The 26,994-nt window shown below is 41.7% G+C and overlaps 2 protein-coding genes across 2 annotated transcripts in view; one reads left to right on the forward strand and one right to left on the reverse strand.

The window, feature by feature from the left end:
• The window catches only part of SYN2 (synapsin II), a 172,691-nt gene that overhangs the window by 85,349 nt on the left and 60,348 nt on the right, over positions 1-26,994 (forward strand). Inside the window, exon 5 of the mRNA XM_061472945.1 lies at positions 871-960. Within this exon, the coding sequence (XP_061328929.1) occupies positions 871-960 (90 nt within the window). The remainder of the gene's footprint in view (positions 1-870; positions 961-26,994) is intronic.
• Positions 3,801-26,575, reverse strand: TIMP4 (TIMP metallopeptidase inhibitor 4). The gene is given in 7 exon segments (XM_061472963.1): positions 3,801-7,414; positions 7,587-7,711; positions 8,394-8,508; positions 11,035-11,132; positions 26,309-26,468; positions 26,470-26,503; positions 26,505-26,575. Coding segments are annotated over 7 exon segments (801 nt in total). The 3' UTR covers positions 3,801-7,216.

Below are 26,994 nucleotides of genomic sequence, written 5' to 3' on the forward strand. Positions count from 1 at the left end.
GAAACAATAGTGGTCTTCTGACTGCCAAAGCCGTCTTTGCTCCCTAGAAACCTCACTTGCCAAGCCTGGATCTCAAGAGTGATTTGCTTTTTGAACTGTTACAACAGGAGAGTTGATCTGCTCACTGAAGAGAAAGAGCAGCCCCCAAATGCGTTTCTGTTTAATAAAGAACTCTTTGTCTTGTTGTGCTTAAATCCTGCCTTGCTTTCTGCATTAGGTTCTGACAGTCCAGAGTATAGGTAGACTTGACTATCTTGGAGAAGAAAGACTGAAAGAAACATTAATAGAAATGGCAGTAACATGTAGCTGCTTAAATTACCAGCACCTCTGTTGATTTTGGGGAAGAATAGCCATGGCTAGAGCCTAGGGAATCAAACTTCTCTGCTTTGTCCTTCACCTGACTTGTTCCATATGGTACAGCTACTGCTTTTCCCTGTGCAAAAGGGTATTTTAGTGTCTGTGAAGTACCAAATACAACCAATTGTGTCTGATCTTTAGATCAAAGATGATAGAAAATGCAAAATTATAATGATTTTATTACCACAAACATACAGACAGGATATCTGAAAAGCAGTATTCCAGTGTATTTCATTTTCTGCACATGTGAAGGCTTAACTCATAGAGGCTTTTCTTTGTGGAGCTGTTCAGGAAGCTTGGAGGGTTTGAAAAGGTGTGCACATGAGAGGGGAGGAGAGAGCAAGTGTTGAACGTTCCTGTGAATTTGCTGGGTTTATGAAACACAGAAGACAAGCAGCAAAATGACAGTATGTTGTGGTTTAAGATGAGATCATTTTGATTGAGTATGAGATCGTTTTGGTTGAATGTGGTTTCTTTCCTAAGCTTTTTGTTCTGTTTTGCTTTCTTTTACAGTTTGCCCAGCTGGTGTCTGTCTACAAAACTTTGGGTCCGGAGAAGTTCCCTTTAATTGAGCAAACCTTCTACCCAAATCACAAGGAAATGGTACGTGCAGCCACCAATACTAAATTTGCTTACTTTCACTGTAGAACAGGAACTGTAAACACACAATTCATTTTCCCCACTTACTGTCTATTTTAAAAGCCATTTGGGAGGCTTTTGGAGGGATGAGGTGGGTGACCACTTGAAAGCATTGTGATGGTTAACTGGAAGATTTTCAGATGTGAAGGTCGTCATTTTCCAGCTGACAAACTTCAGATCTTAGAGAGCTTAAATACTTATAAAGACATTAAAGAACTTTTAATGTGCTAGAGTTACTTCTATGGTTTGTTTTCAACCTAGTCCTTCATTATATGTCCAAAGTCATTATCTTTGTAGATGATACACGGAGCTGTGTGCCTGTCAGTGCAAAGCTTTGGACTCATCTGAAATCAGGGTGGTTATGCTCTGTGGTCTTCATGTACCTGAGTTGCCATTGATTTCCAGTCCTTCACAGGCATAAGTGCATTCATAGAAACAACACTTAGGACCTTTCCTCATGACCTGGCTTATGCTGCAGACATTTTTGGTTTACTTTTCTTATGGTTTCTGATCAGAAATTCTTTCCTGAGTATATTTTCCTAGAGGAAATACTTTGAGCACTGTGAGAAACTGGAGGGAGGCTATTTGCTGATTGAATAGACTAGGAGAGAAGCATCAGTTATTTTTAGGCTATAATCCGTTCAGCAAATGTCACACAGCTGTGATTCAAGTACCAGTGCAAGGTCGTGACAAATATGCTAGCTAGCTGTTTATGTAAGGTCCTCAAGCTGTAATTGCTGTGTGTCTGCCTTGGGAATCTGGCTAGCACTTCGTTATCATAGGTGGCATCTAAGATAAGGCTCGGTGACAGCGGCTGACTAAGATTTCTTCTGAAGTCTCCTTCCTCCCACGACTGTCTCATCTTTTGGTGGTAAACACAGTATGGTGCAGTTCCTCTGTTTTTTGATGTAGTGCAAGAGTGTTGGGATGGCTCTTCATACTGCTTCCCCAGTTCTCTCTGGTTTCTTTGCACTGTTGGCTCACAGATGTTTCCACTTCTCCTGTCACGTATAACACTTCTGCAAAGAGCTTTCACCACAGTGGTGTGGATTCAGTAAATTCGCTACACAGGAGTTTTGTAGAGGCAGATGAGAATGGTGCTGATGTGGAGCATCAGATCTGAATCTTGCCCCAGACATCATCTCAGGGTTTTTTGTTGATGGATTTGTCACAAAAATAGACAGCTTTATAAAATTGATTTGGTTTTGGTTTGTTTGGTTTGGGGTTTCTCTATGCAAAGGAAGTATTTTATGATTTATTTTGTAACACGTGGAGAAGCAGAACCACGTCTCATATTTTGAAAGATGCTTTTTAAAATGGTATTAAATTTTATACCTCTCTATTCTCCTAAGAATGCCCAAGGTTAAAGCTGGTGTATCATTTCTTGTGCATAATATTGTTCTTTCTTTGTTATTTTATCAGCTATTATTCAGGCTCCCCAGAGACACGGTCATAGCACCAAGCCTGTCAGAGTTCAAGGAGTTTGGGATGATGATCATAGTCAGACAGTTTAGTTTTAGGTGGCCTTGCAAGGAGCAGGGATTTGGACTCAGTGATCCTTATGGGTCCTTCCCAGCTTGAGATACTCAGTGCTTCTAGAATCTTACTGAAAAAGCAAGCCTTTTTAATGCAGTGCTAAATTGCAGTACATTAAAAACAAAGAAAATATCCTATAACGTGGGAACAAGGATTAATGTGTTAGCTTTTAATTTTTACATAGTGTCTACCCATGCAATTGCAATCTGCTGTCTGGAACAACTGAATTCAAATTCAGTAATAGACCACAAACAGGAAATACGCGCGTGTGTTTATAGGGCTTACTTTGCTTAAGAGTGTAACAACTATTTGAGTGGGTTTCCCCCTCTTCCCCTTGTTCCTCTACATTGCTCATTAATGTCTGAACTGATAAGCTATTTGTCTTTTGTTGGAACTCCTAAATGTTACTATTCTCTACAGCTGAGTATCTTTTCTTACATATTTCTATATAATGAATGTTAATCTGGAGAAAATAAATGCACTTTGGTGTTGGTTGTGCCATATAGGGTTTACATGGGCTATAGTAGCTGATTGGGGTGAAGCTTATTTGGTTTTGCCTTCTAAAGAAATTATTTGGAACTTTATGGAAAAAACAATCGGGCAACATGGTACAAGCTCACATTTTATTCCAAGTTCTAGAATGGGCTGTAAGATGATCTGGGTATCAAGAGTCTTCTGTTTGATAAGGGTAGATTTAGATGTTAGGAAGTTCTTGCCTGTGAGGGTGCTGAGGCTCTGGTGCCCAGAGAAGCTGTGGCTGCCCCATCCCTGGCAGTGTTCAAGGCCAGGTTGGACACAGGGGCTTGGAGCAAGCTGCTCTAGTGGAAGGTGTCCCTGCCCGTGGGACTGGATGAGCTTTAAGGTCCCTTCCAACCCAGACTGGTCTGGGATTCGGTGGTTCTACAAATTGAAATCACATCATCCTATTTAAATGTTGCTGGTTTTAACACATAGCTAGCCTCACTTGTGTTTGCTTTGATAGAATTTGGCATTTACAGTTTCGAGTCATTTGTTGTAGTCCCTCTTGTGTTTGCTCCTTCCCTTCTTATTCTCCAAACTGTAACCTAGAGCTCTCTCCCTCCCCTCCAGTGCAAACCAGCTGGGGTGGGGGGAAGCAGGGAAAGCTCCAGATCTCTGTGACTTGAGTTTCCAGCTGAGCGTGCCAGAGGTAGGGTTGTGCTTCTGCTCCTTTTGCTTCTGTCATACTGCAGTGATCCTTTGTACCGAGCCGTCAGAGGGCAAGAAAAGGTAAAGAAAGAAAGATGCTGTTCTTTTGTGTAAAAATGGAGCTGCTTTAATGAAACACTTTTTGAAACAGAAACATTCATCTCAGACTGATTATACAAAATGCTGTAAGGCCTTTTGAACTCAGTGCGAGTCGAGTGCTATGTACAGCCTTTCCCTCAGTAATTAGTTCCCTTTATTTCACTACATCCCCACTTCTTACGTTCTCTGTCATGAAAACAAAACAACAGCTTTTTCAACATAACTGTTGGACAACTTAATGAAAACTTAACTGGGATATTGACCAAAAGCCAGCAATATTCAGGGTGCTGGTTTTCCAACTGTTCACCTGTGCAGTCTCCCGTCTCTTACCATAAGTCATGTGAGTCATTTTCAAATGAAAATCCAAAGTTGTCCCAGGCTGTATTTCTGCTCTCACCTTTCATATGGCACGGACACAGTTTCAAGAAGTGAAAATAAAATGCTGTAAAAATAATTCACTGTTGGTAATACATCAATGCCACTACAGTAAAAATCTTGCTAGGGAAATAACATGCTGGGAATGCTGTGTTGTAGGTAATCCTTTTCATAGGCTTTACCACTGCTGAATCTCAGGGAAGGTAAAACCTCATTCTGAGACAGGTTTCTGTAAAGCTTTTAGTGCTGTATTTACTGATATGAAAAAAAAAAACCAACATCTTTGTACCATCCATTGCAGGAAATTTGGCTAGATTTATGCCCAGACAGAAATCAAAGTGGACGGTTATTACTTTTGACGCATCCCATATGGGATATTTTATGGCAGGTCAAATATAAAATGTTTTTATGGCATACAATTCATAATACAGTTTGTTCATAAATATCAAAGAAAACACGTATTTTTACAAGGAACATGAAGAAGGCAATTCTCAGTCGGATTAGTTGTGTTTAAGATCTGATCACTATAAAACTGAAACAGAAACAGAACTATGTTGAGTTAAAAAGCAGGAAATATCTGTTTGCTGCACAGTGCTATTCAGAAAACACCATTGCATCAAAATGGATTTGGAAACAAATGCTCCACTGTACATGTGCTGAATAGTAATTAGCCATGCTCTTGATTCAGCCTTTGTATGGTTATTAAACTCTTGCAGGCTTGTCTAGGAGTGCTTTTGGTTTGACATGAGGAAATACAGCCTCATTTTTAAGTCTTCCTGTAAATTAGTAATATAAATGCTCAGCACTGACAGTAAATAGCACTGTCAGTATAGGAGCTGCAAGATCAACTCTTTTGGGGAAGAAATGCAGCCTTTGTATTTCATTTATGTAAGCAGCCATGGTAAGTCTGTGGTCCAAATTAGTGCTGGGTAATTTTTGGTTTGCCTTTAGCAAAGCAGAAAATGAGCTGGGCTTTACTTTTGGCAGGACAGATAGATGGTGTTTTAATTTAGGATTGTAAGTTAAAAGAGCAAAAGTGATTTCCAGTAAATAAAAAAGAGAAATATTGACTATTATGGGGTATATATTCCTCAAGGGAATAACGGCATGCCTTCCCATTGACACTGCTCCGTTTGTGCTTCATTGGAGTTGTGTAAGTTTAGCCACCAAAAGAGTAAGTATATTTATTCTCACAAGAGCATTTGAAACCTGTCCTTTAAATAGGGATTCATGCAAGTGCCAAAATAAACATTAGAAACATGAACAGAATATGTCACCAAAATCATTCATACAGTTGGTTTTTAACAAGTGTACACTGTATATCCAATGCAGCATAACTCAGGGTGTGAACATGCTGCATTTGATGTCCAGACTACTACTTCATCAAATTTAAGTGCATAGGCCCCTCTAATTTCATTCAAGATGTGCATATCTTCTTTGCAAGTTGAAGTCCCAGGGATTTTATAAGGACCCTAAAGCAAACAGAGTAAGGGACTATTTGGAAAAGTGGACCCTTGAACCAATAGGCAGGAACAGCTCTGATACCTGGTGAGCCCATGGGCTGGAAATGTCCCACTGGTTAGCAGGAATTAGCACAGTGTTTAAATAGACCCGATCTAACCAAAGGAGAACAGAACTGCCTAAATCTCCACCTGTTGTTCTGAAGTCGCCTGTGAGGAATACATGAGAGTTGTTTCTAGCCAAAACTGGGATGAAGTAAAAGAAACCCAATTGGAGAGAGTAGAATACATCAGAAATGGCAGCTATTGCAGATTCATACCATGTGTGATGGGTCTCATCCAGTTTATGGAATGAGCAGTTGTATAATTGTCTGAACTTTGGCATTTACTGACAGAATTCCATGAGTTTTACCACTGTGAACTGAATTACTTTTGTAACTCAAGTATGTGTGGGATTAGCTATGAACTACACTAATCGATTCATAAAAGTTAAGACGCTAAAAAGCAAAGTACACTGTAACACTTCTCTAGTTCATGAGTTACTGAATGCTGTATGACAGAGTATGATGGGTATTTGTGAATCATTAATGTAAATTTAATCTATTTGATATGATCGAATAGTTGAGAGCTTAAAAGGAATCACTTGCAGTGTAAGTCATTCAGTATCTATTGCATATGTTTTTTTACATGAGTTTCTAAAGCCAAGGCTTTTAACAGTGCTGAAATACAATGACCTAGTCACATATTTAGAGAGGCGTTATCAGGTGCTGCAGCTGCTGTGATGCCCCACATGGTTTCTGTAAATATGTGCAGTTTTAGCCTGTTGTTACTTGTGGAGGTTCCATGAAATGCTGAAGCATTAGAACATGTGGCTTTTCTTTCACCAAAATATACCTAGTCCATAGAAATATTGAATTGGGTAAGAGGATTTTGATTATCAAAGCTGTTTCTTAACTTAGTTATCCATGAAATTGTAGATAAAGAAAGCTATGACTTAAGTAATGTACAAAATACAGAGCATAGATTGTTTGAATCAGGAAACTGTTCAACTTGTTTCAATAGATAAGGAGATAGAGGGATTTTTTTAATCTTTTTTTATAACACATTGTTATAACACTTTACATATACACTGTACAATAATTCTTTTGTATCAGAAGGCTTCCATACAGAAAAAATAGTTCTATAAAACATTCTGTAGTTCATCAGCAAGATCTGGAATGAAACATGGGGCTGGAATGAAACTCTGTAAGTTAACAGAAATAGGGGACAAAAAATCTGGCAATTCTTTTGTTCTTGTACATTCATATTGGTAAAAGGGAAACTTGTTGTGCCTTAGAGGACACAGAGGCGCATTCTCAGCTTGAGCCTCTCTGTACAAAGCGTAACTTTACAGAGTAGCTACTTCCAGGAGGTTTGTTCCTCATCTTGCGTGAGTGCCAATTCCACAGACTCGTACTTTAGCTGTACAGGACAATTTGTTTTTGTTTCTAAGCAACAGATACATTAGAGGATGGCAGTTCAAAGCTGTGAGCGTGCAGTGTTTGATAGAATTAGCCTCCGAGGCTTTCTAGAAAGTGATGGGTTTAAGGTTCGCTGATGTCAATAAAGTCTTTCTCTGGGGGAGGACCACCTCGGTACCAGCTGCAAGTGCCATCACTTCTCTTGATGCAGGCATAGTGCTTGGCTTGGTGCCCGTACAGCTTTCTTTCTATCAGCCAGTCTGTCCAGAGGCACTCGTTCGGTGCAGTGATGGAACAGGGCACCATGTAGCAGGTCGTAATCTAGACGTGAAATAGGGCATGAAGTCAGCACATTGCAGGTTTCATTTAAACAATATTTATTCTCATGTAATATGAAATAGTTCATGTACAGAACAGTTCCCAGCAGGGAGGGCTGCTGGTGCCTGTGAGGAGGCTCCACTGTTTGTTAGCCAGTGTTCTGTTCTATACTTACTTTGCAGCCACAGCCCATTTGGTATCTCTGATTAAGACTCTTCTTTTGAGACAAGGATAAGTCATCCCATGGTTCAATGTAGTTGCATAAATGGATGAAGACTTTACCATCATTTAAAATTTGGCCTACAGCATGGAAAATGAGAAAAATCAGGCAAGCAAATAAAACTGTTTTCTGAATACTGAAATCAACTGCAAGAATATCTTATTAAAAAAGCCCCTATATAAGTTATGTAAAACCTATAGGGTATAGAAATCCTATATAAGTTTTTAACTCCACCAAATTGGTCGTGTTTCACAATTTCTTCAAGGAATGTCATTAGACCTGAGAGAACTATTCTGCTGATGGGGCTAAATAAATGTAACAGATTTCAGAAGATGCTCATAATCTGCCAGCAAGAGCTGGATGCAAATGCAGCAGGAGGTTAAACTAGCTTTCGGGGCTCCCTGGAAAAATCTGTAATTACTTAGAACCCCAGTCTGCATACGTGTGGGCATGTTGTCTCATTAAGCACGTCTGCCACTCCTGGGACAAGCACTGCTGTTGGCTTTAAACAGATAAGGATGCCATGCTTCCTATTTACTAATGGCGTGGTTACTGACCTTCCTTTGAAACTGCTTTAAGCTTATTGAAGGATGGAAACCAGGTCAGATCCCAGTGTAACTACAGCTTTACACAACTGTACATTTCATTGTGCTTGTGTTATTTAGAACATAAATATTTTATCACAAGGGCTGGCATATTCTTGCAGTCAATCAGAGCAGTTACTTCTGGCTCTGTGGGTGCATTAGTTTTGTTACACTTTACCTGTCAAAAGGTACTGTTTTTTGTTGTTAGCTTCTAGTTTCACACCGCAGAGGGACGAATCAAAAGGGGTATAGACATACTGGACATCCTTGACCTTTTCAAATCCTTTAAACATCTGAAAACGATCAGACACGGAAAGTCACTAGTGGAAAACAAACAGGAATGAGCAGTTGCAAACAACAGCTGAAAGAAATACACGGTGCATCCCTTCAAGAAAGGTTCTAACATCTGAACTGATATGAGGACATACCAACAACTGGACCCCTTCTCCACACTAAATGAAATGTGTCCATTATTTTTCATTTTTAGAAGGAAATTAGGTCTTTTTTTTTTCAAATTATAGGGGTTTTAACTGTGCTTTTTCAGTGGTTTTGATGGATTTTTGCAGCTTTCTCTTCAATTTATTTTCTACTGGCATCCTCCATTTACAGAGTAATGCAGGGGCAGCATTCATCTCCCAAACCATCCTTTGATTCTGTGATCTTAAGCAAGGTGCTGCAGCATCATTTTCCACAGCCAGAATTTTGCCCAATGCAGCCTTCTCAAATAACTGTTGGCAAACGGGACCCAACTCTCGGCATTCCTAGCCTGCAGTGCTAGGGTGGATGGGTTCAGGATCAAAGCCTGTGCAGTGTTCAGGTCACTGCTCCATAACCAGCATTTCCAACTCTGACAAGAATTCTTATATAAGCCATTAGATCAAAACCAATTTACTCGTGCCCAAAAGCAAGAAAGCACCGTAAGATGCTGATCACCCTCAGCATGGCTGTCATCTCCTAAAACGAGCTCACGGAAACCCCAGCACTAGGGTGACATTGTGCTGTGTGCTGACAGCCGCGGCCGTCGGTCACGGGGCTCTTGGGACAGCCGTGTCACTGGAAAATGAAGTTACTTGAGTCCCCTCAAGGGATGTAAATAGTACAGGGCTCTAGAGAATACACTGTAATGTGCTCATTTTTCTGAAGCCTTATTTATGGAGTAAAAAAAGCCAAAGTTGTTGTCATTGGACTTCTTATCCAAAAAGATTAGATGTGAATTTGAAGTACTCTAGTAGGAAAAACAAACACACTGAGCCTGCCGTCTTTGAAACTTGCATCCCCTCCTTCTGCTGCACTTCAGTCTACCTTATTGAGGGTGTGGGTGCTAGACACGGGTGTCTAGTACACAGTAACTACAACAGTATTGTCTGATTTGAGTTCTCTCTCCATTAGGAAACTTGGGGTTGGGCTACAGTGTATAGTAGAGTGCAGCTTTTCTTTTGGTATCTCATCACTTCATCTAAATTAACTGAAGAGGCATTATGCAGGTAACACAAACTGATTTAGCTATTAAAGACATATATATATTTATATCTCCATAGCAATGTATAATGGGGATCTAGTTAATATTTAATGAGTTTGGTGTTTGTTTTGTTGTTTTTTTTTTAAATCAAAGACTGAGCTATCTCTGCTTTGAACATAGATGTTTGTTAAAGCATTTCTTAAGATGATAATCTTTTGTTTAACTCATAATCCATATTTGATCTTCTCAGCTCCTGCCTCTTCTTGAATCTCTTCTGGCCAGAAGTGAGAAGTTGCAGGGTGGGACTATTAAAACCCATTTGTCTTTAGACTAAACCTGTATGTAATGATGCAGAGCATCTTTTACTAGAAAACAAATCTCTCTGATTTGTCCAGTCCCAGCTACTTGCCTTCTGAAGCTCAGAAGAATTAAGTAGAGCTCTCGTACTGATGCCTGAATTTTGAACAGGCCTTCACTTAGACAAATTTGGGGGAAGCTCCAAAGCAGGTCCAGTGTATAGATCTGTATCGGAGATTTTGGCATGCTGTCACTGAAGAATGGGAACACGACTAGACTTCTCAGTCTTTTTTTTTGTGCTGAAGTACAAGGCTATTTGCATTTCTCTAATGTTACTGAAGTATTGCAGAGTAGCAACAGAAGATTCAAGTGCTAATGGAAGGAAAGAGAATTGCTCTGACATGTATATGCTTACCTCTGTAAAGAAACGTTTCAAAACATCCTCAATACTTTAAGAAGACAAAGTGGCAGATGGTGAAGAGATTGGGGGCTTGTTTCAGCAAGGTAAAAAGAACTGGCTTGTGAAAATGACTATAAAACCTTCTCAGAATCTATGGGTGGTAAGCACCCCTGGGAATATTTTGTGATATTCTTGTTTACCATAGGTTCTTCTTGCTAAACCTCCTGTGAGATGATCAACTGATAACAGTTTGAAGGACTGCTTACTTACTGTTTAAACAGGTAGCATTCATAATGATCTGCTAAGGGGTTGCAGTCAATGTCATTACATATATATATATATAAAATATATATCTATATATAATGTCATACAAATAACGTGAAACAATATTTTATGGAAAACTAGAGATAAAACAGCCTGGGAAGCATAAGAAACAAAGCCCAACCAACGAACAAAATCCCCACCAATGCACATCAACAACTTTTAACTGAAAGACATGACCTGTTTCCTGTGTATTCCCAACGCAGGTAGTTCATGATCTGTTTTACATCAGTGAGAGCCAGCTGGAGCCTTTTCCATCTTAAAGCCTTTAAGGACTAGACTATAGTAATATGCATAGGTTATCAGCATTGAACTTCAAAATAGCTTAGTGATTCCATGTACCTTTATTTGTTTGATTTCATACCGGATCATTTTGTGGGTATCAAGAGGATTATCACTGGCAGGAACCACCTTCTCACTGGATATTTTAGCTCGAATCACTGTAATAAAGAAGAAGATTTAAATGCAAATAAGTGTATGCCTGATTTTACAAGCAAAGGCAAAAAAATACATTGATAGGTTTTAGCATTGTTTCACACTTCACCTAGAAGTAGATTTTAAGGCTTGAATCCCATAAAATTTTATAAACCATCATCATTACAGTCAGTGAGCAAGGGAAATGACATGGCTGTTGGTGATGGAAGAACTGTTGATCAGTTAAATAGACTTGAAGCTAACCCTCTGAAAGACCATGCCAGGCAAGACAAAAACATCAATTTTGTGCATGAAATCAGAGGACAAGAAGAGAATCTTCTTTCATTCACTTCTCTGAGACTACAGATTTTTAGCACTTTTCTTAACACATCATTAGTTGTGTTGCCCTGTGTAAATCAATTAGCCCCTCATTTCCTATTCTTTAAACAAGGAAAGCATGCGACTTCATGGAAGAGGAAATTATTTCTTTTCCAATCTGATTGTTTGAGGCGTCTCTCTTGTGTATGCTGTTTTAACATACACCATGACTATTAGGCACAGAGAATGATAGGATTCTAAGAACATGGTATATGGCAAAATGTTCTCTGGGGACTCCTCTCCCCCCAGAGAATTCAGAGTCCTGGTTTTGCTTGATTCTGGATGCCACTGTTCCAGCTCCTCTGCAGATGCAGTACTTGTTGGAACAGGCTGTATCTGCAGGGAGATAGGAATGCTGGCAGAGATGAGCAACCAACAGTCAAACCTCAGACCCCATTTCAACTCTATGTTGAGTTTGCAGTTGGGCAGAGATGTATCTCTGCTAAGACTTCTGCATCTGCAGGGACCAGAAGTATCCTTCAGTAGGAGAGCAGCCCTCAGACTCCTGTTTTATTTTGCTTTTATTTTTTATGACGAAAGGGACCATTTCTGTCAAAATTAGTGTGAATCAGCCATGATGCTTCATAGAGTAAGTTCAGTTAGAAGGAGCCTGTGGTGGTCTGGTCCAGCCTCTTGCCCAGCTCAAATCAGGGCTCTCAGGGCTGAGTGCGGACTGTCTGTGAGCATGGTGATTCTGCAGCCTCCCTCAGCCCCTGTGCCAGGGTCTGACCACTCTTACAGTGAAATCCTCATACTTCTCATTCCCTGAAAAATGTCTCAGGCTGATGCAGAGGAAAATCTGGCATCTGGCTTTTCCAACCCCCCCCCCCCAAACATTTCTTCAATGTGTTGACCACTAAACACCATACCTAAAGGAACAAGAAACACAGTTTGCGGTTTTCCTTACAGCCAAATAGAGGTCAGTCCCACCCAGTGACGGTCAGTTCTCATTTCCTCACTTATTAGCAGACCAAAGTAGATGTAATAATCAACATGCTGCAGATGCCAACAGCTTCAAAGCTTGAGTCCTCTGTCTTTTGGCATGATGCTTCCTCCTCCCAAGCCATTTAAACTCTTTTAAAGAAGCATTTTAGACTTATGGGTTGGATTGGAAGGAAAGAGTTCTTTCAAGTATGAACAGCAAATTCCTCATTTCAAATGGTGAGTGGCAGCATCTCTTTAATTAACAGTACTTCTTAAATATTTGATCTAATTCAGATAAAAAGTGTTGTGGATTGTGTGTACTGTGCTGCTGCAAAGGTCAAATTAGAATCATGTTGGTTTGTTTTGCAATGCTTTCCTTTGCATCCTGACTGCTCTAAAAAGAGGTCCTCTCATTAAAGAGTTCATTCAGTGTAAAAGGTAAGGGCTGAGACAGCAGCTAGGAGCAAGCTCCATTAGTTTCTTAATACCATAACATGGTTTATACGCAGGAAATCTTTTCCTGCCTACTCAACGCAAACATTTGTGGGATAATTAAAGCTGCTTCCCCCCTTGTGTTTAATATTGAAACATTACTCATTTTCATAGTTTTATTAGATTCCGCATGTTAACATCTGAGAGAAACCTTCCAGATGATCAGTGATAGCTCAAAGGGTCTCCACGGAGTTACGCAAGGCTGAAAGTGTAACGTTGGGGGGGTTGTCATTAAGGGATCTTTTTCTGGGTATGCAGAAGAAAAGTAAAACTGTTCTATGTTGTGTGCTTTCACTCATGTGTTTGTGTAAGAGAAAGCTTCCAGATGGGGAAGGAAGACCAAACTGAGATTTCTTTCAAAGAAGGGAAAGTTTTATTGTTACAGGATGCCTGCATCTTTAGTTAGTTGGGTTTTACTTCTCTGTTCTCCTGAAACCAGACTCAAATGCGCACGGATCTTTTGGGGCCTTTTAATTCTTCTTGGTTTTCTTTTTCTGTGCTCTAATATTTTTTTGCAATCAGTGTCGTCTCGCTGTCTCCTGAAACCTCTTATTCATGTGGTTGCTTCTGTTTTTAACCACAAGCACTTCCTGATGCAGCATTCCTGGGCCCCACCATCTCCCTTACTCCACTCGTGGTTCAGATGGTGGTTATAGCTTAGAATTCCTCCTCGTCTGCACTTCTTTTCAAGACATAGTTCCAAGTATGCCATGACTTGGCTTCTCCTCTGTTCGACTGAGAACAACCTGTGGTTGTTTATTGTAATAATGTCATTTTATCTTGGACTGTTATTGGTTCCTTATGAGAAATTTGCATGTATGAAATACATCTGCGTGGTCTGCATGTTCTAATGTCAGTCATTCAGTCTGCTGCAGATTTGTTCTGCCTTAAAAATATGTATGGTTTTCCAAAAGACATAGTATTTGACTCCAGGATTCCAGTGGTGGGATGCTGTGTTTCTGCTGAGCTCCTATTTTAAGTCACGGTACTTTCCTACAGTGTAAACCTTCCTCCCCACCGTGGAGCTGAAGGTTGTCTCAGGTGACTGAAGTGGAAGGAAGTTGATGTGATGGAAGCCACACAGGGCTTGGGCAGAGCCTCAGAGCTTTACTCACGCTGCAGCTCTTGGCTCCCACGAGCTATGCTGAATCCGTAGTGGCAACTTGCCGCCTCTGAGCAGCAACATCCTTCCAGCAGGCGTCTGTGTTTCAGGTGTAGCCTCCAGGTTACTTCAGGCTCCGTTAGCTATCTAGCTACCTGAGCAGAAATTTAATCTTCACTGCTTTGTCTCAAGAAATCAGGGAATTTTATAAGCCTTATAATCAGCATCAGCTTTGCTACAAATGAGACTTCAAAAACTACGTTGACAGGAAGAGAAAGGTGTAAGTTACTAAAAGGTTATGAACAAGGTTGTAATAATGGCTCATGCGGCTATTATTTTTTTCTTACACTTATTGCCTCGCTTTAGCCCTTACATTTAATTACCTAAAACATGAGGAGTGTTTTTTGAGCACTTACTTCTACCTGTCTCTTTAATGCCTGACACTTTGATCAAGGTGTTGCCAGACACTATTGCTCTTGTAGGGAAAAGGAACAAGTGGCACAAGGAGAGGGATCTAAATCAAAGCGTATGGTCATGTGGTAGATGGGTTGAGGACGGCGTCCTTATTATTTATGGGAACAACAGAAGAAAGCAAAAATAGGTGTGCAAAAATAGAAAACCCAAGTGTTTTTCTGAAATTACTATCAGTCAGAGTATGCAGGGTGAAACAGAGCTATGGGCGCATAATATGTCTGTATGTCATTTTGAAAACCCCTGTATTCAAATGAACTTTTATCTATAAAAATAGGTCCTTTTAGCAGAATGAAAACATTCACATGCACAAGATGCAGCTGTTTCTGCTTAGCCTTCTGCTCAAGGATTACTTAAAACTTCTGCCTGCCTCTCTGTCTATCAGAACTTCTTTGGGTTAAGGGAAATATATGCACAGGAACAAGTGCAGGAGCCCCATCCACAGAGATGTTGAGTTTATTCAGAACCTGATGTTTCAGTTCAAAAATTCTTCTTGTCCAAAAGCCATGTGGATTTTTTGGGGGGAAGAGGGTTTCTTGGGGGGGGGTTATTATCAAAAGCTTGTATAGACTTTTTCTCAAAAGAGGTTAGCGAAAGGTCTGCTTTCGGGATTTGGCCTCATTGCAGACACTTCTGGGAGATCCAGCACTATTTTCTATTACCAAAGGAAGTAAATACCAGTGCATGCAGAAGTTGCCTCTGTTCCTACACTCGAGCCGTTCTGCTGCTCTGACCATAGGCTCCTGAAACCATGGTTGGAATGTGACGGAGGCTCTAGTGCGTCTCATATGCTCGCTGAAAGTCTTTATGGAAAGAACATCAGGAGAACAGAGCCCAAGTTGTTCGTTCGGAGCTGTAAAGGTGAAGTTTCTAGATCCAGCACAGGAAGTAATTGCACAGTAAAGCAGGAGACAACTGCAGTGAAGCTGGGCTCTGCGGGCCACCCAGGGGTGCTCTGCGAGTGGCCTTTCCTGTGCTGTGGTGACAGGCTTGTGTGACTGCCGGGTGCCCACTTTATCCTTCAGTCTACAATCTCCATCCTTCAGTCTGAAGAGAGGAGAAGGGAAGGACTTCTAAAACAGGTGTCAAACTGTCTGTATGATCTTTTTGCAGCCCTCGCTATGAAATGGGAGTCATCTCCCTTCTTAGCTGCATGTCTCACTGGTGCTAATACAGCTTCACGCCATCTGATGAACAGATGCCTGTCTGTTTCTAAAAGCATTTAAACTAACTATAAAAGGCTTAATTAATTTTACGTGCTTTGATTTATTTTGCAGTATCATAAGGGAAGCTTCCAGAATTGATCAACTAATCAGTGACATAGTACTGATGACTGTCATTTGAATACTGGGCTAAATTACTTTGCAATAACTAGAGACTACAGGACAGTGCTGGTAGTGCCACAGGTTACAGTACAGCCAGGACAAAACCCGGTCAAGAGTTGCACTGTCTTCAGAGTGTTCACCTATAGAATTAAGAATGGGCTTTATTAACACCCTGTCACTGCTCCTCTATCAGTGATCAGTGCAATCCAGGACCATCCCCTCCTTGTAGGATACAAGTGCTAAAACATTTTGTATTCTGTAAAAGAATGGGGGCAAGTTGGCCAAAAGAAGACAAAAGTTACTGATTGATTGACATGAACATAATGTTTTAAAATGTTTAATTACCTGCCTAATGTGCAGCTTTACATACACTGATATTTTTAAAGCAGATTGTTTTGGAAACTTAGAAATAACTTTTAAGAGAATGGAGAGATTTTCCTTACATTGTATTGCAGTATTTGATTTGTATCCAAATGAAATGCCATCTGGGTTAGTTGAAACCTCTGACAAGAGAGGTGGGAAATGCAGCACATGTGTCTGTAGCATAGACATGCTAGTCACTAAGTGAGAGAACACGTGTGTCCATTGATGTGGGACGTAGTTGTGGAAATCTTTGCCTGTGTTACATGTGTTGCTTGGAGCAGGAATGGCATCTGCTGCTTTTCAATGAAACAAAGTAATGAGTAATAGTATCAAGTGCCAGTACCAGGAGAATTATGTTATGGCTTAATAAGCTGCCCTTAACCTGAAATGTTTAAGGCCTTTTGAAAGCACGTCCTTTAACAGCAAATCCCCTGGTTTCTCTGTTCATGCTGACCCATTTGCCAACTGCAGGCTCATAAAAATGCCATTTTTTTTATCCCATTCCCACTTATAATTTTCTTCATTTTTCTCTGCTCTGAGTCCAAAAAAAGCTCTGCTAGTGCTGTAACTCCATTTCACAGATTCTGAGTTGAGATGACCTGTACTGCATGCAGAAAGGTCTGTACTCTGTCTTCAAAACCTGATTTTCTGTTCATTGCTACAGTTACTTGATTTTCCACTGAGAGGCATGTAAATCTTTATCTTTATTCAGGATAACTAATCAGAGTTAAACTCAGAGGCAGCTTGCACTTAGCAAATTGACTCAGATTTATTTGTGATCTTTCAGAATCTGGCTGTTAGGAATTTACTGCAAGGGCTTCATCTTCTGTTTGTTATTGGACTACTTTTAACGTCTTTAAAGAAGAATTTGGCATCCATGTGTTTTAGGCTCTGTTCTTTTAATTCAAAACATGCCTGTTTCATCCTGCTCCTCTATTTATATAGATATGCTTTTATAGTTTACAACAGTCGTGATTCTTTCTATGGCATCATCTAGAGAGCACTTCTGCCATGGGTGTCCAAATACTTTACCATCAGTTGGTTTTGCTGTGTTTGAGGGGGTTTTTTCATCAAAGTTTGCTGGCCAGCTTCATCACCCCTGGTAGGATTCATGTATCTTTTGATAAGATTCATGTATTTTTTTGATAGGATTCATGTATTTTTCTCTTCTTCTACAGCAGATCTTGGAGGGAGGAGGTAGGTTGGAAGTTGAGTCTAGGGGCTGCATGAAAACTGATGCATTAAGTCAGAATGGACAAAGATCAAAGTCAGCAAAGATGACTGCTCGGTCCCCGTGGGAGTGCTGACAAACAACTGACGCCAACACCAGCTTGGTGATGAGACGGATCTAACAATACACTGCTTTGAGGATAAATCTGGCACATCTGGCCCATGTCTGATGTTGTCACAGCTATCCAGTGCACTTGTCCACACAGTTCTTGCTTTTGATGCTTACAACATGCAGGAGAATGCAACCATTCTTTTGTGGTGTTGATTTCTGAATCCTTATGCAAAGCTTTTAATTGTTTCAGACTTCAGTAGAGAGAGAGATGATTACTTCAGGCTATCTGCTGAGGTGCTAGATCATACTTACTCTTCTGGCAGTGGAAACCTAACAGTTTTCTCTTTCGAGAGCCGAGCAAGGTGTGACTGAATGCTTTAAACAGCTGAAAAAGAGCCAGTGTGTTCAGCAAACAGCTCATCTATCGATTCTCCTTTCAACAAGACAGATCAGCAAACAGTAGTTTCATTTCCAGTCTCTAACCCAACTCAGATGTTCAAAGCTGCTCTACTAGTTCAATTTTAGATATAAACAGAATGCACCAGGAGCAAAGCTGGCCCAGTACTGAGGGGATCTGAAAAACTCTTTTCCTCTGTGTTTGCAGGATGGATTTCTGATCTGTAAGTCTACACATTGTTAATATTCACTCTTCCTCCACAGCTCCTAGACCCAAAGTCAAGGAATCTTTAGTTCAAAAGATGTTTATGCCAGCTAGGATCTGAAGGCGCTTTCATGTTGCAGAAGAGCATAACTTTAACAATAGTAGGCTTTTTTCCTTTCTTCTACGGAAAGCAGTGTATGGAAGAGCATTGCCTAGTCCTGGTGGTGCTTCCAGCATGAGAAGGGTAAGTGTGGTGACCTAACAATCACATCTGTAACTGTGTTAGAAGAGAAGTAAGGAGATAGAGCCACATATTGGACATTGAAGTGATAGGTCCCACATACATTGGAAAAGGTTTTGTGTGTCAATCAGTATGGGTCCCTCTACCAACTGATCCTAGCCACTAGTCTCTAGTTGTAGACAACAGCAGTGAAACACCTTTCGTTTTGAGATGATAAGTGGGGATATTTCATCATTCATTTCGTCATTCATCATTCATCAACCCAAAACAGAAAACTAGGAGAGAAATAAGGAGATAGAGCCACGTATTGGACATTGAAGGGATAGGTCCCAAATACATTGGAAAAGGTTTTGTGTGTCGATCAGTATGGGTCCCTCTACCAACTGATCCTAGCCACTAGTCTTTAGTTATAGACAACAGCAGTGAAACACCTTTCTTTGTGACATGGTAAGTGGGGACATTTCATCATTCATTATTCATGGCATCTTTATTGAGAATTACTGCAGTTACTCACTGTCCCCAAAAAAACAGCAATGCTTCTGAAGTCAATAAAGCAGATACCAAGGATTATGTTATTACCATTTCATACGGATATTAGTTTGCATGGTACTGTTCAATGTAAATGCTTTGTAGAATTCAGTTACTCTTTCGTGTTTTGGTAACACAAAACTGCGTTACCAAACTGCAGCCAAAATGCATTTCCATCTGATGCTTTCAGAACGTAGGAGGCCTACGCTTAAGCTCATTAGGGCTCTCAGGTAGGTCAGGATTTTGTGACTCTCTGTGTGTTTTTGGCTCGGGATCCAAAAATTCCTTGTATTGAAGGCAGGAGTTGATGGAGTTTGGCTTCCCAGTTAAACCAGAGGATTATGTGGTTCTATTTCCTATTAATTAGGAGAGTAGATTCAATTTATGAGAGTGAGAGTTTAAGATCTAGTTTTTACAGACTTCCAAACAGAGGAGGGGAGTGTGTTTTTAACAGATAAACTTAAATATAACCTTAAAAATAGCCTGATTTCCTAATGTTGTTCAAGGTCAGTTTTATTTTCCTGCGCTGTTTTTACAGCTGCTGCTCATGTTACCAGAAATACTTTGCAAGCCTCAATACCACATCATTTGACTGGTAATCAACATCTGCCTAATTTCAGCTGAAGAATAACACTCTCTTTATACTCCAAAGCCTGTAGAGCAACATACATAATGTTATTGTAGATTTCCATTCATAGCTGCATGCCCCTTCCTCCGTGCAGAAGAAACACCGCATTATTGAGATATGTTTTAATGAGGAAGTTAGGGATTAAGGTTGGTGAATTAATAGGATTAAGAGTTTGGCAGTCTTTCATCTTCTATTATTTATTTATATTTTAATCTTTGTCTCTAATCTTGAATTGTGTTTTCCCCCCAGTGTGTGTATAGAATATTGGGCTTGAGTTTCTGGGCATTACAATGCATGCTTTTCAGTAGAAGTCCCCCAGTTCCTGAATTTCCTTATCCTGCATTTACAGCATATTCAGCAACGAGTCAGTGTTACTGAGGTACTCCTAAATCAGCATAATTCTTCTGCGATTTCATGTTTCTACACCATGCTCAGCTCTGGTTTTTCCATGAAAGCTACGTTACTCTGCGGTTGTCAGCCGTGTTCTAATTGACAGGAGGGGCGTGCTCAGTGGATTTGGCTCCGTAGAATCCTGTCCGGTTGTTCAGTTTCATGATGCCACCTCATTTTACAGCTTTGAAGCCGTTGGGAACACTGCCATGAAGAAATCCAGTGAGCAAAGGGAAGGAGAGTGACTGTTTTTACAGAGAGAGCCCTGTTTTCATGCTTGTATGGCAGGGTTCTAAGAGCAGTAATTTGCAGGAGATGGGAAATTACTTCTTAGGCTTCCATGTTATTGGCAATGCCAGTCTAGTCTTGAATTCAGAACTGACAAGTAAGTTAGGAAGCTAACTAGACTTGGGATTCTGAAGTAAGTTCTCAAAATGCTTGCTTCTGTCTCCAAACCTCGAGCAGATGTAGGGTTATTTGTAGGTCTAATTCAGGTAATACTTCCTCCTCCTAAAGAGGAAATTGGTCTTTATCCTAGAAAGCTGTTTCACCAAGAGTTTGCCAAGTGTTAGCTGCAAACAGAAGGACTCATACTGCTATTCCCATAGCAGCACTAAAACTATTCACCGAGAGTGAATAGTGAGGTGCTCTATTGAACATTCAGCAAAGACTAGGACGAATACGTGCAGTTGTAAGTAGTGATTAACAGCACCGTATCTCTGCAGTCACTGCAGGCAGTTTGGGGGTTTTTGGATGGCATCTAGAAGTCAGGCTCTGATGCCACGAATGTGTATGTACCACAGTTGTAACTGTGTTGTAAGAGGCAGTTTGTACCAGGGATGGGCCTTTCCAGGGTTGCGGGTACTGTATTAAGAGCTTCACTGAAGTGCATCAGTAGCTACTTCAAATTAGATAACTCCTGAGGGTTCATATTGTCTAGGGGGTTTAAATTTCATTTGGGAATACTATAGATGTATATAAAAGTATACATCAGAGACAAGTGAAAAATGTCACTATGTGTTTCTTTCGGACTTGGAGAAGTAAGGAAAACTGTCCCCTTCTCTGTAACTGACTTCGGCAGGGTGTTGTCCAGCCAAAATAGGTGAACGGTAGGTTTGGTATCTCCATCATTTATGAGTCTGTTGAAGTGTGTGTTAAGAGTAAAATGTCTATTTCTCAATAATTTTTATTAATGAACTTACTCCTATAACAAAAAGTGGCCATAGGAAGGGTGTGACTGTTTCTGATCCCTACATCCCAGCACTGCTCTCTGAACACTGTGGGGCTCAGCTGGGCACAGGACTGAATTGAGCTTTTCTCAGCCACTTGCTGAGGACGTGAGGCTGAGAGGATTGTTCGCTTTCAGCACCTCTGCATTAAACCTACCAAACAGGAATCACATCGCTTTTGAGTGTAGTATAATTTCTAGCTGGTTTTAAGAGGATTCACTGGTTAATATAATCAGGGCTCTGAAAATACTGCTCTGGCAGCATGCTCTGTCAATGGCACTAATATCTTGCCGGGTTGCTTGGAGCAAGCTGCTCTAGTGGAAGGTGTCCCTGCCCATGGCAGGGGTTGGAAGTGGCTGAGCTTTAAGGTCCCTTCCAACCCAAACCAGTCTGGGATTCTATGATTATCTACGGTAATAGAGTCTCACAGCTTCTTTCTCGTAATTATTTGTGCAAGAAGGATGCTCAGGTGCAGTGCTGTTGTTGTTTGAGAGAGAACAGGAACAGCAAACGTCCAGTGCATTGTTGCTATAATGGAAGTCACAACTCTTGGAATAGAAACTCGGCTTTCATTTTGGGGGGGGGGGGGGGGGTGTGGGACCCCTGAGAAATTATAGGTGTGCAATTCCTTTCATTGGTGACAAGCTACTTCAGGACTAACCTATGCGTTGTTGTCACCGATTGCTCGCTCTAGAGGAAGGACCTTGCTAGGAAGCCTCCCTTTGGCAAGACAATAATGTAAATGCAGATCATATGCCAAGTGCTTTAACCTTTCTGTGCTATGGAGGAGAGTCTAAAAGACTGTAGGCAACTCTGTGCTATAAGCTAGGTGACCCCAGGTCTGTTAGTGGGGTCTGTGACCTAGGATGTGCCACGCTCTGCCTGCTCCCTCAAGCATGGCCTTCAGGAGTCAGGAGGTGTTGGGGCACTGCTGACCCCCCCCCCCCGAAGATGAAGGTCTGCATTCCTGTCTGTAATGGTCTTCTGGTCCATGGTGTGGTTACAGCTGTGTGAATGCTCTACTCCCAACCACGTGAAGATTCATTACAGAGCTGCTTCATTTTGTGTCAAAACCCCCACTGCAGGTGCTCATCAGCTTGAACATGCAGGTGTCCTATCTGCATAATCACACTGCTCACAGCAAGTAGTCTCTGTGAGATTAACAATATGGTGAGTGCCTGCAACGTAATACAGTAAAAATGAAACAGAAAAGTCTACTCTCGTGTCCCTGTTCACCTTTTCTCACCTAACTTGGAAGAAAAACTGTCTGCATTTCTGATACGTTTTCCAACGCTGATTTTTCCCATCAGGGCAGTTACTTCCCTCTCTAATAATGTACAAATTAATCCACTCCAGTACAAAACTAGATATTATGATGCAGAGAGGCAAAACTGGGAGACACTGAGCAGTGGAATTTTTATTAGGAAATTCAGTGATAAAGACATAGTGTATTGTAATTTTATCCTGGGGGAGCTGACTTTGCAAATTTAATTCTGGTGTACTTAAATATGATTTTTACTGTTCTTTTTATATGTGATTAAAACCTGATTTATCATCTCGCACATCTTTACAATGCCTGATCTCAGTGATTTTTAACAGGCTGAAAATGCTGCCAAGCTCCAGCTGTAAAGCTTCCCTCATACTTGAAATGTGCCACCCTTCTCCAAAGCTATAGAACTATGCTCTGAAGCTATATTATATACTGATTTGTACTCGAGGTCTTTCAGTTCTGTTGGAATGTGGTGCCCAGTATTCAAGAAAAATACCATTTTTATATAGATGTTTAAGAAGAAACAACAGTAAGACAGTTTAAATCAGAAAGATCACATCTGACTTGAAAGGGAGGGTACTGGTGTTATATATCTAAGAAATGCAAAGTGCTTACACGTTCATCCTGCTGTCCAAAATATAACCTTGCTTATGCCTAAGGGGGAAAGCCAGCATGATTTAAAAGTGCCCGACTTTGGAAAGGAATTGGTCCTCTCTTCAGTTACCATTTCTCTCTCTAGATTGTCTAATTTGATGTGAAGGTTGGTTTGGGTTAGTATAGGAAGACTGAAGTCAGTGGTAAAAGGGAAATCTGGTATCTCAACACTACCTGATAAACTCAATTGCATCCATGGTTCTCTCCAAAAAGAGCCATTATCAGAGGAATTTTCTTTCATTGGCTTGACACTATGGTGCCTTGCTACTGGCTTTGAAACCTTAACCAGCATGTCCTCACCACGTTTCATTGCAGTATGGAGAAGGCCTCCTGGATGCTTCAGGGGCACAGGGCTCAGCACTGGCAATAAGCAGTGCAGTGCATGGAATTGCAGTGTCACAAACCTGCCAGCTCCATGCCCAGTGAAAGTCCTCTTGAGAAATATGGGTGTTCTTTGGGGTTTGGAGGCATTCAGCACCTTTTAGGAGGGCCTGGGCACCAGTTAGAAGAACACAAGAGGGATAACAGGTGTGTATCTTCAGGGTGCCAGGCACTTCCTTCAAATGAGGATTGGCCTCTCTGTGAAGTTTAACGCTACTGAGAAGTTCAGATTTGTACAAATTCACACCCTCTTACAGCTAAGTGGGCAGATGAACTCACAAACTCGGATAGATGGCAGGACTGCCATGGCACTCCTGACTTACTGCCCATCATTACATACCCATCCTTGCAGTGTTAACAGCCATGTAACACCTGCGGGGCTCTTCACTTATTCCTTATTTAGGTTGAGCAGGACCAGAAGCTCTCTTTTACTCCAGGTCTGTCAGAAAGCCTGTTACTTCTATCAAGTTACTCAGGTTGTGTGGGTGTTTAGAAAGAGAACAGAGCCACAAAACCCTCCTGACAGTAAAAGCCAAGGTATCACAGCATTAATCACAGGAACACAAAAAGTGAGAAGAGCTTGTCCCGGACTTAAATTACTTTATCAGCTTGTTGTTTTTCTCATATAAATGCTAAGCTTGCTGAGTGGCTTCACACATTCAGTTAATGGCTCAAGTAGTGTCTAATGACTCAGCCCCTTCCACCTCCATTTTCACTCCACCCAAATGACAAGTGATCAAAGGAAATGTAAAATGGTAGAGAGTGAACTGAGAAATAATGCAGTGACCCAAGTGTGTGCTTTGGGTTTGTCTCAGCTTTTATTTTGCTGTGGAAGTCAGAGGCATCTCATGGTTCCTTTCTTTTAAAGGAGATGTGCTGGATGTTCTGTGAGGAAATACTTGAATGTGTTTGTGGGTAAATGGATGGATGGATGGATGAATTCAATCACTGAAAAAACAGAACAGTCTCAGCAAACAGCTGGATTAACACTCGACTCCCATAGATCTTGGCAGCTGAAGAGCTGTCCCTTTGTTTAACCTTTTGAAAGTATGAAAGTGTTGAAATTGGAGTACGGATTTTCAGTTTAATCTTTACATCTTAAACACCCCCACCCCCCCAATATCTTTCAATATGGTGCTATGGAGGAGAAGTTTCAGTTATGCTGCAGCACAGGATGCTTACTGGCACAGTGTGAGCTTCCCAGTCCCTCTTCAGAACCCAGGTGGCTTCAGACCCACTATGCATCAAACAGCAGAGGCCCAGCCCCAATTCCCAGGGGATGGTGCTGCCCCTTCCCATGGGCAGCCCCAGCCTGCAGCCTGCCCCCACACATAGCATCTAAACCCACGGCTGCTGGCAGCAGGCTGGAGGAGCCACCTCTGGCACCCTGGTTAGGAGGGATTCCTCTTACACGGGGCACATAGCTCCACTGGTCTTCCACAGATCCTTTAAAGTGACTTTGTTTATGGAAGATGGTGTTGCCACAGGAAATCAAATAATTCACCCTTAAATGCTTTAGGGCAGGTTTTATGCATACGAATGTATAAAACCATGTATGCACATATTTATATGAAATGATACCCACATGTCTCTGACATTTTATAATATATAGAAATACTGTTTTCAAGTGACAGATATTAAACAAAGGGATCCTTGATATGAATGTTCCGTAGCCAAAAGGAGCAGTTTACTTAAACAGGAACATTTATAGATGTGAGAGCTTGGGCATCAAGTCCAAATACAAAGCAGTTGTGTTTTACGAGCTTCAGTATTTAAATATGAAAGCCTATAGCTGCCATTTGTAAAATGAATCTAAGAGTAGATTAAATCTTACTATCTGCCATAGGAATGGCCAGAATAACTTTCCTGAGGAAGATGCCTCAGAATGAGCATTTTGAGTTTCCTCTATATTGTGATTTTTTTTTTTTTTGTTTGGGAAAATCTCTACAATAAGTCTAAAAGCCATCACTTTCTGATGTCCAGGAATGCAGCAGAGGAATATGGCTCAATGTGCACATACGGAGTTAAGCTCCTGGTCGCACAAGTTCTGTTTTCTGTCCCACCTTAAACAAGCCCAAGTTTGTAATGCTTGGTGGAGGGAACTCCATGGAAAACACTGCTTAACACGAGCAAATTAAAACCCAATTTAACTGATGGCCACAAACAGAGCTCAGAGTCGGTCATGGCCACAAAGATTTTGTGTCAGGGTATAAAAGCCATTAATCAGTATGCAGAAAGTACTGCCTGCCCATAGAGATGCTAATTTTGTGACACTTAGGAAACTCATGTTCTACATTTACTGGCCACACTAGACGGAAGCTAAACCAGCCTTAGCTTGAGCTGGGAAATCAAAGGACTGCAAAATGACACATTTTCTTATCCCTAATTTTGAGATCTTGAGTTTCTTTCTGCGAGTTGCTTCCCAACCCCAGTGCAGAGTGAGTATCATGAGACACAGTTGTCCTAACGATGGGAAGTTGCGTTCGTACAGCAGTGCTGCTGCCAGTTTGGCTGTAGAGAATAAAGAGCCCATCACTGTCCTGCTCAAGTATTAGAAAATGACAAAGTAATCCAGGAGCCAGTTAAAGCAGTTGGGGTGGAGCAGAACAGAGACCGAGTGTTTCAATACGTAGCACCGGGGGCTGTTATTTTATGTCCTGGGGATGCCGTCCTCCCGATTTGTTAGTAAACCCCCCCTATGCATGGTTTATACATAGCGAGCATTTAGCGGCTCTAGTAACTACGGGCGCTGTTAACAGCAGCCATGTGAAAGTTCAGGTGTTCCCCCTGCCTGCTCCACGTTAGGACGCAGCAGAGAAGCGGTTCTGGTTCAGAGTAAGAAGTCACTAACTAATGCAGCCGTTTCGGGCGGTTGTGGCCGTGCTTACCGCACCGCACCGCCCTCAGCCACAGCCCCGCGCTCCCGGCGCCGCTCGCACTCACCCAGGGCCGCGTCGCAGATGAGGTGCTGGGGATGCGCGGGCGCGCAACTGCAGGCCCCAGCCAGCAGCGCCGTGCGCGCCGGCAGCAGCAGCAGCAGCAGCGCGGGCAGCGGCCCCAGCGCGGCGGCTGCGCGGCTCATGACGCCTGGAGCGGAGCGGGTCGGGTCCGGTCCCGGCCGGCAGCGAGCGGCGCAGCGGGCTCGGGGAATCCCTCTAACGCCGGCTCCGAGCGCACGCTGCTGTGCACTGACTTCTGCTTCCCTGACATAGGACCCTCGTATTTATGGCCCCGACGCTGACTCCTAACCCCGCCTTCCTTCAAGGCAAAAGCACATCATTGGCGAAAGTTGCTGCACCGGAGGAGAGGTTACCTTCGGGAGCACTGCAGCGCTGCTGGTACCGGTTAGGGGAGCTCGTCGTGACCAACCGCCTTCACAAAACCATCTTTGATGAGTCTCTCAAGCGGATTTTTCGATCTGAGCAGAAGAAAGATTTTCTCATTCTCCGGTAAATCTCCTTCCCGTTTGAATTCCAAGCCTGCTCCTGCCGCCTCCTCTGCTTTGGTTTGGTCAACAAAGCCGCCCTTTTCCCAGCTCTGTTTGCATTTGCAGCCCCTGATCTTCCCCGGCACTTGGGCGCGTTTTCTTCCACTGATGTCCCTGTTCGCAGCCTGGACAGAACTTCGTT

Source organism: Pezoporus flaviventris, unplaced genomic scaffold (assembly GCF_033815535.1).
Source record: "Pezoporus flaviventris isolate CSIRO_AGI_PZ_B2104156 unplaced genomic scaffold, CSIRO_AGI_Pfla_v1 ptg000073l, whole genome shotgun sequence".
Lineage (NCBI taxonomy): Eukaryota > Metazoa > Chordata > Aves > Psittaciformes > Psittacidae > Pezoporus > Pezoporus flaviventris.